The following is a 15016-nucleotide window of genomic DNA, read 5'->3' on the forward strand; positions in this document are numbered from 1 at the left end:
CCCCTCATCATTGCCATTCCACCAGGCTTCCCAATACCTGCATATTTTATCAGCAGTGAGTTTCTATTTGCTTCTAGGGCAGTGATGGAAAAATCAAATAGCACTGAATCTAAAATTCATCCTAATACTACTTAGGGGCTTTTGCAAAGCATGGGTAGCATGGCTTTATTTTTTACCATGTCTAGCGGTCAAACTTGGCTGGACTGCTTTCCTTGTGCTTCAACCATCCTGTGTCCTGTGTATTTCTCAGAGAATGAGAGTCATCTAGGGTAGCTTCCAATCCTGATTCAGTGACAAAACAATTTAAGAAATAAAAGCAGGATTCACAATCCATACATGTATTCACTCTTGTCCAGTCAGGACTTTCTGTTGGTTGTCATGTTATGTCTTTATAGAACCACAGAAGGTAGGGCTAGAAGGAACTTTGAGAGCATCTCTAGTCATCTTCTTCTTTTAAATGTACTTTTTAATCAAGACTATTGTGATGCTGATAAATACATCTCTTGATTTTCATATTCTTTGTCAAAGAATTCTCTATCAGTTAATATTTTTTCCAGGAACTGCTGTTAGTCTTGCTAGTGCACATCTACTGTGCTTATTGACTTTGCCATTTAAAAAAAATATTGCCATAGAACAGACACTCCTTTAGTATTCTGTTACTTCCTTGCTGTTACAGGATTTATGAAATATCAGTATCAGCAGGCTAGAGATCAGTTAAATAAGCTCTATTAGTATGCCCATGTAAGCCATCCAGACCTGCTGATTTTAAAATATTTACCTCCAGTACATACTTTACATTCCTCCTGGTCACTAACAGAGTGGAAAATTTTTCATCAACCCATGTGATACAAGTGCATCATCTTTCTTCTTTTCAAACGCAGAACAGAAATATGTCTGGAATATTTGCCTTTTCTGCAACTTTATAATTTCCTCATCTGCATTGAGCAGCAGCATGTACCCTTGTTAAGACTTCTATTGTTTTTAATATACTCTTAACTCATTCTATTGTCTTAAGGCTTGCCAGCCAATGATTTTCCTCTGTTGTCTTATTTTGTCTATTTTTATATTATGTAACTTCCAATTTATATTGATTGCTAAATATTTCCCATTTTACCTATTTTGCTTTGTAGGCTTTTTATTTTCTAACTATTCCTCCACTTAATACATTGATCCAGGATGGCATTTTAAACAATATTGTTCTCTATTATGCTTACAAAATTGGGATTTTTTAAAATCCAGTGACTCTTAAATAGCTTTCAGTTATCTGCTGTATTTTTCTGTCTGAGTTTCTCTTCATCAGCTTTAAAGTGTTTTGTCCTGTTCTCTAGTCTGATTCAGTGGTCTCTGAGAGACTCTTCTACAATGGTATCTTTTGTTTTGTTATTATTTAGTGCATTAAGCCATTATGCATTAAAACACCTGTGGGTCTGAGTTACCAATAATTCCAAAATACTGGGAAGTTGTACTTAAGTGAAAGGGTATCCTCTTTTTGCACTCTCCATCTCATACTAGTTTTTTACTTTTTCATTGGAAACAAACTAAACCAAGTAATTTTACTGTATAAATTATTGCAGCAGTTTTCAGAATGCTGGTTCAATTAATTTTCTTCTTAGCAATGAATACAGGAATGATTTTCTTTAGAATTAATATCAATTAATCCTATTTATAACAGTCAATATAGGAGTTATACAACAGTTTTACTAGCAAAAGAGTCCTTTTGCAGTCTTCACTGAATACAGTAGCTGATATTTCACTGTTAGCTTATTTTTGTTATGACACTTTCAGAATGCATTACATGGGAATATTTTTCCCATTCAACTTGATAGCCTCAGGTCTAAAGAAGTTTGAAGTTCATCACACAGGGCTGAGGAATATCCAGAAGCCTGGACAAGCAGCCACCTAATCTCATCATGTATTTCAGCTGCTGTATACATGCATATGATGAAGAACACAATAAAGTGATTCACATGGAGGTTACTGCACTATTTTAAAAAGTAGATCTTTCCTTCCTTTGTTTTCAAATCTTGTCACTGTCCTGCTAGCAATCCCACAGTAAACACATGAGCTCAACAAATATTAGCGGGTCAGGTAGGGTGGGAGCTAAATGGTCCCAAATCTTTTTGATGACTAAGAAGAGTCAGATGAAAAAGACTGTCTCTCTACAGATGCGGTCAATAAATAACTAGTTCATTAAATATTCATCCATATCTTATACAGCAAAGCTCCCCATCAATAGGTATTGCCCCAGCATAGATTGCATAGGGATGGTCATAATATTGTCCAAAGAGTAAATCTTCATCTTGGAAAGTTATTAAGATTTTTTTAATAAAAAAATTAATGAGATTAAGTGAATACATAGTCCTGTAGAATGTTTAGTTCATGATACGTCCAAAAGAGATTAGATTTTCTGTCATATTGTAACTTACAACTATTGAATATTTTACACTGACTATGAATGCCTGTTTAACAAGATTCAGTCCAGAGATCTATAGAATTTTCTATTCTAGAAGAGACCAGAAATTATGTTCCACATAGCAAATAATCCCAGTCATCCTGCAAAGCTCTTAGTTATAGTTAGTAAAACTGATGCTGGTCATGGGAAATTATCCTCAGAAATATAAGCACAGAACCAGATCAAGTGAGCTGAATGTGAGCAAAGGTCCTGCTGCACCTTTGAGATTAGCTATAAAATTCATCTGCACAATTAGATGTGACTCTTTATCTATGGACTGATCCAGGTCTTAACAGTACAGCTACAATTTGCTGCTTATTCAATGATGAGAACTGGACACTTCTGCATGGTGATGCCCTCCATCCTAGGGAGACTAATCAACTTTCCCTATCCTCACTGATGATAGGTGGAGCCAGATGAGTAGTTCAGGCTCATTTCTTGAGTCCTGGGGTAGCTGAAGTCAGGCAAAATAATCCCAGACTGATGGTCAAACTAGGTACATTCTGTTTCATAACATCCTGACAAACTACATGAGACAGATCCTAAACTGGTCAAATGAGAGTCAGAAGGAAGCCCAAATTAGTCTCTGGTTCATAAGTAAATCTCAATTTCATAATTAGACCTCTATCACACCTGTGCCACCAAATGTTTTCAAAAGTTTCTTTTCATAGTTGTCTTTGCAAATGGGAACTAAATTACCTCTTTTATATCCTTCCAAAGGAAAAAATACAAGCTAATAGAAGGGGAACTTGAGAGTAAAAGTGTCAGGACTGAATTTCACTTCTTCAGAAAAAATAATCCATAGTTGCTTTTTGGTTCAAAGCCATTTTAAATTTTGTTGTAACATTGGGCATGCTATTAAGAAGAAATATTCTATTATACTTTAACACAGCCAAAGATGATATCAGTCTATAAAATCCATTTGGAGTCAGCTACATTTTCAGTAGGCTTTTTTCTTAAGGGATGTCTATCCTAATACAAGCAATTAAGGGTTCTTTATTAGCCCATCTCAGGGGTACAGACTTCGCCATCAATTGCTGTTCTTCTCAACTCCCCTAATGAAACCAGAGGACAAAGAAATAGTACATCTTCTCCAAATAAGCTGTTTCTCTAGCATAGTCCCATGAATGAGTCAACACTACTAACTGTATTGCATTGACTATAAAACATTTATGTGCTCATAATTCTGTGAACATTTAACTGTTACTTATTTGCAAACATCACTGTACCATGAGTAAAACTTGGATAAACTCAGAAATCACAAACCCCACTTCCACAGTCAGACTTTGGTGCTCCTTGCTTTTCCTTACATTTCAACAGGTCTCTACAACCTTACCACAATTTTTCCAGTTCCTTTATTCTCACTGCCCTTGCTCCATGATCAGAATAAGGAAAAAAAGACCAAAGCTCATTACCAGGTGGGCATCTCTGCATTCAAATTAACACTTTCTGGCAGAGCAACTTCACTAGGCTTGTGCTGATTATCTTTTTTTTTAGGGCATTTTTGGCATAGGAGAACACTGTTTTCTGGAATTCCCAAGAACCTGTGTTTAGAGTTAACCTTAGAAATGTCTTAAACTGATGTGCACACAAGCAGTGAAAAGATGCAGGTAGACAAGTCAATGTCCAAGTTGGCCTGTAACCCCAGCTGGCAACCCCAAGGTGCAGCAGGCGCTGCTGGGTTTCCTGTGTCTCTTTGTCGTGACCCGTGAATGTCAAACACTCTGACATCCAACTCCTTTCTTTCCGAGAGGGAAAAAAATGGCACCGTCATTTCCCTGAGGTTGGTAGATCATCGTATGAAAATCAGAGCAACTGGATAACACTCTGCATTGTGCCAAGCAAATCAGGCATTCCCAGGGAGCACCACAACCAGTAGCCCTATTGTTCACTGTTTGTGTTGATCTCCTCCCACCTGCTGGATGACAGAAGAAGAGAAAATTTTTCTGCAGATTTTTTTTTTAAAGTGTTTGGGCAGCTCTCTGTGGTTCTTGTCCATGCTGATATCTGGGTATCCAAAGATAATAATTTTAAAAAGTAGATGCTACCAGCCTGAGTAACAAATACAAACTCTGTCACTGAGAGGATCTAATACAGATTTCTCCATAACAATAATTTCCAACAATCTTATCTGGAAGCAACCTCTACCAAGTAGCTCTCATTCAGACTCCATAGCTGGCTAAGCACATAGTCTTTTAGCTCTGTCATCTGAGGAAAACATTATAGTTCTGTAGAGCTGTCTGCATCCCTACGGAGCAGGAGGTCAAAGGATGTACTGATGTATGCTTCAAAGGGTCACCCATTGATTTTGAAAAATCAAAACATACTGGAATTTCCTCAACAAATTTCAATCCCTGACTCCAGGACTTTAGGGGCACTGGGATATGAAAAATAAAGCTTTGTTGGTTATTATATTACAGGACCAACCCAAATCCAATTTACAGTGACTCAGACTTGCAGCCTTGGGTTTATCTCAACAAAGTTTTTTGAGGAAAGGTTTTTCCCAGGTGGTTTATACTTTACCTGCAGTTGTTGGAGTGTGTCACATGACAGTGGAGTTTTTCCTTTAAAATAGGCACCAAAGCCATTTCAAGAAGGGATTCTTTCATCCACTTCAAAAGATAAAAAGACTTCCTTTAAAGAATGTGAACACATGGGTGGTGCAACCTCACAATGTACAGAAAATTACAGAATTTTATATAACCACAAAATATTGGAATTCAAAGAAAATAGACCTGTTTCTAGGTTCATCATACAGTCCTCATTATTGTGAATAATGTTGTCATTGACAGTAAGTTTGTGAGATGGGAATTAGGTCAAAGTTTCAAGGATAGTAAGTGAAACAGATTGTAACAAACTTTCTTGAAATGCTGAAAAAAAAATAATGACTTTGCCTTGTCATTCTATGTATCATGAGACTGCTCCAGGAAAGAGACTTGAATCCAGGGACTACACTGTAAGGTGAGGAAAGTGTTTTTAATAGCATAAAAAAGGACCAAGTGCAAACCCACATGTTTGAATGATCATCATTAGTCAATAGCATTTATGGTGGGCAGAGCTGCATGTGTCATCTGGTATATTTTTTATTCTAGTGAGGTACATGGGTCTTGATATTTTGTGCAGGTGATTTTCCAGGCTATGTTTGGTTTAATTTTGTGAGTGTCACTTTTACTCATACAGAGCTGCTCAGGTTTAACATACAGGGCTACTTTCCACTTGGGGAAAAAAAAAAAAAAAAAAAAAAAAAGCCCAAAACAACCAAATTCCACAGAAAGAGTCTTGAAATGCATTTGGCTTGATATGAAATGCTCCCCTCCTCTGTAGCTCCAGAATAGGAGGAGCTTGGTATTGTTAAACAGTAGCTAATTAGGATGGGATTTCATGTTGCTAAGGGCAAAGTCTTTGGTATGCAACAGAGGCAAACAGCAAGGGCAAAGTGTAACTATTTAAGGCTGAAGTTTGCTATTTAAAGGAAAGTGTTCCTCCTTTCCCAAATGTTTGTTGCAGTCAGGAAAGTCTTTCTGTTCTAATGAGAACATGATGGGCTGTCATGATCCCATCCAGTCAGTCCAGATCGAATGTGCTCAGGATATAAACCAAAAGATTGTTTTTTCCAACCTGCCAGCATCAAAATGTACCATCCGTGATTGATTTTTTGATAATGGTGTAAGCAGCTACTGGAAATTCAGGACACTTCCCAGAGATTTTGGTCTTTGGGAGAACCAAACATGAGCTTTCAGGAGTAACACAGCTGCTGCTATCCAAAACATGCTGTCTCTTCCACAGAGGTGGTAAGACATCACCCAGTCACAAATCCATGTGAAAATAACCTCTTGCAAGCAGGGGAATATTGCCTGAACCTGCGAAGGAAAACTGGTGGAAGATGTCCTGAATCCTCTCTTCTTTTGAGCCTACATGGCTACAATTCACAGAATTCTTTTTATGGTGACAGGCTTACCTTAAATATAAATCTAAGCCCAGATAGAACACTGTGGACACTGCTTTCACACAAGACTGTAGGAATCTGGAGTCAGTACCCTGCATTTCTCTATGGCCACACACTGCTTTGAAGAGGGAATGATAAGCTAGTAGTACAGGCTCTGAAGCTGTCCTAGATTTAAAAGCAAAAGCAACCCCTCCTTGAAATAGTGGTGGCATTACTTCGGCTCATTAGAAGAATGACGTTATAATTTTGATCGGTTGCAAAAATATTTTGTTAAAAATCCTAATTTATGAAAGGTTTAATATATGGCTTTTTATTTCTGTGATGTCTTTGGAGAAGCTAAATAATCTTTGGGCAAATATAAATGGTAATGACTCGTCAATTTGCTCTTATGAGAAAAAATCAAGGCTGAGAGGGGACAAGTGGTTTCTACAGAAACATCAGGCTTGAACTTTGACCTCTTTTAAGACTGTAAGTGGGTCCAACTTTAATGAATATTAGGGAAGAAAAGTCTTAAGGGCTTTGCAGATTTGGGCCAAAGAGAAAGCAGCTCTTTGAACTAATGGCTGAACTGAACATAGCTAATGTATGCAATCACTGACTTAGGAACACTTTTTCCTACTCCCCTACACAGTCCCATATATTTATTGGGCAAAACAATCCAATGTTTACATGCTTTTAAGGAGTAATTACTCAAGTGCCCACTGAGTCAGGATTTTATATCAGCTTGTGCATCCAATGTCTCAGAGACATGGCTTAGGTTAAGTCTTAGCACCCCTCCAACAGGAGCCCTTAACAAATGATGGCCATTCATACTCCCTTTCTCCACAGAGCTGTACCCCCATGATGGCCCCTAGAAACGGCCTGGGCGTTTGCCTGATCCAAGGTTTCTACATATTCCAGATGAAGAAAAACCTGCATCAGTTTTAATTAGCAGAGGTTGCGTGTATGTCTGTGAGAGGGCGGTGCCTGACATTCCCGCTGAGGAATGTTTCCCTGGTAAGGCAGAAACCAGCCAAAAGCGTGGCCCACACTCAGGACTCTCGGTCTCGGGGTCCCCTCGGTAGCCCAGAGCCTGGAACCAAACCCGCCGTGCGGAGCGCCGCCCGCCGCGCCGCCTCCCGCCACCAGGCGGCGCCGGCGCCCAGCGCAGCGGCTGCCGGGCCCCGCGGGGGCGGTGGCGGAGCGGCCGTGTGAGCCCACACAGCAGCGGCGAGCCTGAGGGCAGGCTGGGCACGGTATTGCACAGAAATGCACGCACAGGTAGAGAATATACAGGAGTATATTTTATAATAGCTTCAAATGAAAGACACTTCTGACAAAAAGAAGACCCCAAAAGGGAAAAGTTGAATCGAACACCCCCACAATTTAGATACCCACAGCAAGCTCTCGTGTGAGACGGGTGGAGTGCCCATGCCTGCCTCGGGAGGCACCTCCTGTGCAGGCAGGAAGATGTGTCGAGGTCTCTGGTGCAGAAGGGGCCCAAGGTGCCCATTAACCCTCTTGGTGTCTCTCTGGATGAACCTCCTATACTTCTTGTTATCTCCCTCCTTCTAGTCCGTAAAAAAATTCCCAGAGTTTCATTCATCTGCTGTGAATTAAACTTATGCTGTGACACCAAATGCAAATACCCCTTCTTCTCCTGCCTTTTGATTGGAGTTTCTAGAATGGCTGGAGAACTCACACTTCACAGCCAACTGAGCATTTGCAGGCAGAGTTCTGACCTCCTACTGTGTGCAATTAACACTAATTAAACAAATAAGTAAAAATTACTCATGACATCCTTTGCAGAAGGTCCTAACTCAGTTTTGTGTTGTAGCTGATGGAGCTGTTTTAATTGGGCATCTGTCTAGTGCTGCACCCTGGCATGGGCTTCTGAGGGAGCAAGGAGACACAGAACGCACCGAGACTGAGGTTACAGGACTGCCTCAGAGCAGGGGAGGCTATCACAGACAGAGGGAGATGCTGAGCAGTGATCTTGGCTTCAGAAGCTCTCCTGTGGACCCACAGGACTCCGGGCAAGGGAGAACAGTGTGAGGAAATGGGTGGGGGTCTCTTACATTGCAGCAGTCAGAGCAACGAAAGCCAAGTGCCATCTAAATGTGCAGCTAAGGTGCCATTTCTCTTAAAAGGATTCCTGCTTCAGGCAGTGCACAGAGTGAAAGACAAGTTCTAGATCAATCTCTGAGCCTCCCAGGGAGACCTCATTGATAGGAAATTACAAAACTAAAAAAAAAAAAAAATTAATATAAGATTTTCAAAATTGGCACCTTTTCCAGGTCACCCTGTTGCAGGTACCCTGGGGCTGGTTTTCAGAGAAACCCAACCCTTGAATTTCCCAGCACCTTTGAAACCAAGCCAAGAACATTTTGCCCAGAGGTGGAGGCACACAAGATTAGCTTTCCTTTTTAAGATGCATGTTGGCTATGTTTGAAAGCCATATTATCCTTTATAATTTTTACCCCTCCCCTCCAGAATTTTCTGGAATCCTAAACTGAATCACAAAAATGATGCAGATCAGAAAGCTACCCTCAACCCATTCCCTCCATGTCCTTTCATCCTGGCAGCTGTGCTGTTTGGCAATTGTTGTTGCATGCAAAGGGGTTGGTGGGTATCAGGCAGGCACCTCCAAACCTCATGGGGAAGAGTGTGCTCAGTAACACTGCTTCTGTAATGAAGAAGAGGGCAGGATCAGATCTTGAGAGCAGAGGTTGAAGTCTTGGTGGCATGGTACTGTGGTGATAAGATTGAATTTGTTCCTTGCCCATGAATAGTTTTCATCTATGACCAAGGATAAAAGTGATTTTGTCCATGTTCTTTGCGGTGCAGGTTTTCTCCTTAAATATACAGGTATGTCATACCTGTGTATATGCTTGCATGCTGGACTATGTTGTAATACTTCCTGAGCTCATCAGCGCTTCCCTCTAATCCCAAGCAGTCAAAATACTATCGGACACTGCTTGCTTGGGCTCCCTGCTGACATCATCTGCCAGTGTTGTCCACAAAAACCAATTTGCAATACCATTTGAACCTACTTATGGCAGCTTGTAGCACCTACAAGTGGGAGCTACTGCTTTGAGCCCTTTTGAGGGGACGGGTACAGAAATGCTTTCATTACCAGCTCAGGAAGGGAGTGGGGCAAGCCCCAGGACTGACTCTAGAACTCAGTCGAGAGCATAGAAGTGGGGTTGTTACCCCCTCCCCAGGCACATGCACTATCGTATTCTATTATTTGCCTTCCCAAAGAGATTTGTGCTGGTTTTGTGGATCACCATGGAAACTGCCAGAAACAGTCATACCAGGGAAGCTCAGCAACCACTCCTCTGAGAGTGCATTGTCTGGGGATCTCCTCTGTGTAGAGATGGAGCTCTCTCCAACGCTGCTTACCTAGGGATGACGCCTCCAGAGAGAAGCAGAAGGATCTCTGCAGGAGCTCTCGACATTTCCACCCTCCATGTGGAAAGTGAAATAATTCCTCCCTTTACACAATGCCTTGACAAGTCTGAAAGATCCCAGAGCAAAGATCACAAACGTCTGGGAGCTATGTTCCTGGGTCTGGTGTGAGACCAGGAACAGGGCCAGAAACCTCTCCAGCTAACCCCTCCTGCACTCTCATGGAGGTCAGCCGGCACACTGGTTTCAGCAATGAAAGTCCTGCAAGTAGGAGTCCTATGGCAGGGAACCATGTTCTTCTCCACACCCCATCTTGACATCTGGCAGCTGTAGGCATAACTTCAGTGCAATACTGGGAAGGCAGCCAAAACCCTTCCCACAGACTAGTCCTCTCTCTTACTAGTGTCTTCTCTTCCCCACTGCCAACCAGTACAGGCCACCCTACTGGTTGCAGAAGGGCAGAGATTCTCCATTGGAGGCTGTCTCATGCAGCTTCCCCTGCCTCTGACCACAGAGCTGCCCCAGGTGCCCATTCCAAAGTTCTTAGATCAGCACCCAAACAGAGGGCAAGCTGGGACCTACGTTGGTCTTTGCTAGGAGTATTGATGTAATAAGTCTGGAAATAGTATTTTCCCCCAGCTTTGCTATGGACAAGGACAACACCCTCTCCTAGTCTATCCAAATTTCTCTAATCCAGTAACTCTTTCCACAAGTCTAGCGAGGATCAGACATGGGTTCTCTGCCCATGATCTCTTGTAGTCTGAGTTTTTATGCTGAGAAGCTATTTTCAGTAATGGATGGGTACAAAACTGTAATGAATAGCAGTAAAGGGGTCTGTGTTCCATGGAGCTCCTCTGGCTACCTGCAGCACACACTATTGCCTCCTCAGCACTCACCTCTAATAAACATGCCACTCAAACAGATGATGCTTAAGAATGGGGCTGAGATGACCAGTTTGTCCATACAGCTGCCATTGCTGCTGCTGCTTGTCAGAGGGTAGCTGACCAGTGGTTATTTCTTTTACTTGGCTTGAATTCAAACCAGTAATCTCTAAATCAATTGGTTCCCTGTTCCCCATGTTGTTTAGATCTCTTTCTCTGGTGCAGCTTTTTCATTGTGCTTCCAGAGACAGCTCTGTAAATAGGTATTTTCCTGGCATTTCACGAGGCACCTTGGGAAGCAAAATTTACCATGAGCTGTTGCCAACTTTGCCTGAGCTTCCCTACCCCTGGGAGGAAAAACCTGTTTCTGCCATTCAAGGAAGGTCTGAGGGGCATGGACTGTCTCCTGCAGCAGCAGATGTGGCCCTCTCTCACAGCACTGGGGCTGCCAGAGCAGCACACATCCAACTCTCCTGGGCTCTTCCTGATTCCTTCCAGCACCTTGTCACAGCTCCACCACCCTCTTTCTATACCTCCTTCTCCTTGGCAGGAGCAGACAGGCCTCTCATCATAAGGGCAATAAAATCTGGTTTTTTGAGTGCTGTTGAGCCAGCTCTGTCTGTGAACTTACAGCATCTGGATTGACACAGTTTACCTGTGACATTTGTCATGTGCAGCACCACTTGCACAGCAGTTACAGCTGTAACCTGTGGACTCAGAAATAGATTTGAAGTATGCTGTGGTATGTGGGAACCTTTGGGGCTGCATACCAGCCAATGCCAGACACAAAAAGACCGCACAAAACAAATACACTTGTAAGGACTGTGTTCCTTCTCCACAGCTTGAAGACTCCCACATGCCATCCTCCTTTCTTTCCTGCTCTGAAATGGGAGTTGAACAGGCACACACAAGCATGCTGATAACAATCCCAAACTGGCTTTTAAAGATCCAGTTGTACTAATCTATGATCTAGATAAACCTATGGGAAGACAAGCATTAGAAAATATTAATTACTGTGAGAGATGTTACAACTGTGTTATTTTTATAGAGGAGAAAGTTTTTTTTCACCGGCTACCTTAGTGATAGTTGATGACTTTTTAATCTATTGGAAAAGACATAGTGAAATCTGGTACTTAGAAGCTGAAACTGGAGAAAACCAGAGATGAAACAAGGCAAGAACTATTAATACCGAGAATAACACTCGAGTTGCCCCTGGGATGACTCCCTAAGGAAAATGAGAATTCTCCATTGTTTTGCTCTGTGCCAGTGAAGACTGTATATATAAAACATATGTTCTTGCTCAAGCTCTGGCTTGAATAGTCACACATGGGTGTCTGTGTGTGAATTGTGACGAGATGACCATAACACAATCAAAACCAGCTGACAAAGTACTGGAGGGCAATGGTTTCCTGGCCCTCCCACTGGGTCCTCCCACGAGCAACTGGTTTATGCAGCAAGGTGATCCACAGCTGCCAGTCTCTTATTTTAATGCTGCATGAACTTGTCATTGCTGATTAGAAGAGAAGAAAGGCAGGGGATCGCAACTCTGTGTTGTGTCTGTCAGCACACTGCAAACCCAGGAGAAAGTAAGGGAACAAGGCACAAAGGCTGTTTTCAACATTTTTAAGCCTGTAACACAGGTGGAATTTAGAGAACTACAATATGAAGCCTAAGCTGCTTGTGGAGAGCGACAAGTACCTCAAACAGGTGTTTCAAGGTACTGTTTTGTTTTTGTGCAAGTTTTTCCCACACAGGATTGAGCCTTCAGTGGGGCTTTGACACATGAACTTTTGGTCTGGCTGGTATCCTTGCCCCTTTGGTAAGTTTTCAGCAGCACTGTGTCTGGAACACAATGCTCTCTCCCACCTGCAGAACTATGACAACTTTGATTACTAAGAAAAAGAGTTCATTCTGCTCTCATCCTCTGACCCCTCACTCCCATTTATCTCTTTGTCCTTCTGTTTAGGTATCTTGGATATGGTGCTCTGAACAAAGCAGCCTGTGCTTGTGTTGTGATAAGGATAGTCTAACAGTGCCAAGCTAGTTCTCTTGGATCAGCCAGAGACTTTGTTTTGTCAATAAGATATTTGCTGTTTATAGTAAACTTTACTTTTTGCTAAATGATTTGTCTGCAGATTGGAAAGACCTGACAAACAGTGCTTGAGAAGCCATATTAAAAACAACTGCCAAGGGAAACAATTTGGGAACAATGAGATACTACTTTCTCCTTCTGCAGTCAAACTATTTTTCTATTTGCATCACTTAATGGAAACCATTGTTTATTTACTTTAATAATAATTTTGTTAAATACTTTAGCAGATGCAACAGAAGACATAAGGAGGCACAGCTTTGAAGAATTATTGCATTAAATACATGGCAGAACATTGTTATGTGAGTGCTGATATGGTTCTGGGCTTCTAGGAGTTAAAGCAAGGTGTGCATAGGCAATTCTTAGGGAGGTATTTATACAGAGTTCAGTGGCTGAGGAATGTCCTGGCAGTCAAGCTCCATTGCCTGGGAAAAACACAAGGCCAGATATTGACATTTCAGTAAGTGATATGATCTGGTTGGCTTAGCTTCTGCAAAGGAGAGAACTTGACCAGTGCTTTTAAGGGAAAAATAAAAATACCTTATAAAATTCAGTTTAAGAAATATTGTGCTTGCATGCTGTGGTTGAAAGGAGAAAGAATAGGATGAGAGCATGAAGAAAATAGCTCCTTTTTTCACTTTGGCCAGCCTCAGTTGAGGAGTGGACTCTGTAAAGCATGAAGCTATATTTTGCCCTCTGAAATACCTATAGAGAGGCACAAATGGTGCTGTTTCTGGTTATTTATTACAATTCCTTGATCACTGGGCATAATGATTAATACAGACTCATACGCAACATGTTGACTGTAGGCAACTGGAGTCCTTTCTACTGGGGATTGCTGGAAAAATCTCTCTGTTTCATACTGTCCCAACAGCCAGCTTGATCTCTGCCTGTATTCCTGCCTGTCCCTGCTCAGTTGTCCAAATGGGAGAGCTCCTTACCAGATACCTGTTTCTTTTAAGTTCTTTGCCTATCTCCACTTGGCTTTCCAGCCATCCCTGTGTAGTGCTATCCTGCTCTCTGCCTGAACCAGCTCTGTAATGCATGCTTTGTCTCTTAGCTAGGAACAGGCAGTTTCATTCAACACAGTTCCCATGGAACTGGAAACAGATGAGAAATCTAAAGCGAAACCATCTTTAGGGAGCTGCAGAGTCCTCAGAGTCTTTGGAAATCTGACTACTTATTTGAATAATGAAGTGTAGATTTCAGAGTCTGACTTTATTCACTCCAGTATCCAAATCTTGACCTTATGCTTTTAGTTATATTTTTATATTTTAGCCATTTAATTACATCAGTCTTTTCATTTTTGCATAGTAAGTGGTTTGGTACCCAATGTTTCTCCGCCGAGACATCAGTGAAAGCACACTATCAATGTGAGGAAAAAGTTTACAATGGAAGTTTAATAAACAGCAGATCTTGAACCAGGCAGTATCTGTGAGCCAGATAACAACCCTTAAGATCTTGTCTAATCATGTCTAGTGAATAGTGTTGCTTATCGTCCTAGGAGATAATTTTATTCAGTTCTTCTGCGTGCTTCCTTCATAGACTGTTGAAGCTTGTTTATTTCAGACTGCCCTGTTTTGCGTGAGTAGTCTTAACAGGTGCCAAAGTACAGTTTCAGAGCATTCATGGATCTCTCATAACCACTCAAGATATCCTCATTCTGGTGCAGCCCTTTCCCAACAAGCCAGACTCACTTTCTCGAGACCAACTTTCATGGCAATGAAGCACCCCATGTAAAAGGTCTGTGGAAAATGACCAGAAAGATCCAGGTCAGAATGACTTATCTCCACTGAGGAAGCCTCATACAGACATTTAAAAAGTATCTCTCATGGAAGTAATGTGCCTGATAATGGAATAAGTAACAAGTAGTTGCTAAACCTGAACCAGAACAAATGACCTTTTGCTTTGAAACACACTGGTCCGAGGTCCGCCTCTCTGGAAGCATTTCATCCTGCTACCCCCATCTGTTTCCAGCCCCTTTTACTTGAATTTACATGCTCTACTCTGCTCAACACAAAGGGAGAGAGCATGGCCTTGTCCTGCATGGGGTGTTAGGGGGTGGCCAAGGCAGAGAGCCAGCAGCACATGTTGTATGCACGCACTCAACGTCAGTGCCCAGCCTCCCGATGGAATGAGATATCAGCAGTTCTCGGTATAACACAGGCAATGTACTCTTACATGTCACCTTGCATTGCTGCATGTAGAGTAGCTCAGTAAGTGATGGCCTGATGCCTGAGTAACGTATTTTGTATGTT

At 41.8% G+C, this 15016-nt stretch overlaps 1 protein-coding gene across 2 annotated transcripts in view; it reads left to right on the top strand.

The window, feature by feature from the left end:
• The first annotated feature begins 12172 nt into the window (after positions 1-12172).
• The window catches only part of PLEKHH1 (pleckstrin homology, MyTH4 and FERM domain containing H1), a 54051-nt gene continuing 51207 nt past the window's right edge, over positions 12173-15016 (top strand). Inside the window, exon 1 of one of the 2 annotated variants that reach the window (XM_015631309.3) lies at positions 12173-12386. In XM_015631309.3, the coding sequence (XP_015486795.1) occupies positions 12332-12386 (55 nt within the window). In that variant the 5' untranslated portion in view covers positions 12173-12331. The remainder of the gene's footprint in view (positions 12387-15016) is intronic. The other variant, XM_015631307.3, reaches the window with a different exon arrangement.

The sequence above is a fragment of the Parus major genome, chromosome 5, assembly GCF_001522545.3.
Source record: "Parus major isolate Abel chromosome 5, Parus_major1.1, whole genome shotgun sequence".
Taxonomy (NCBI): domain Eukaryota; kingdom Metazoa; phylum Chordata; class Aves; order Passeriformes; family Paridae; genus Parus; species Parus major.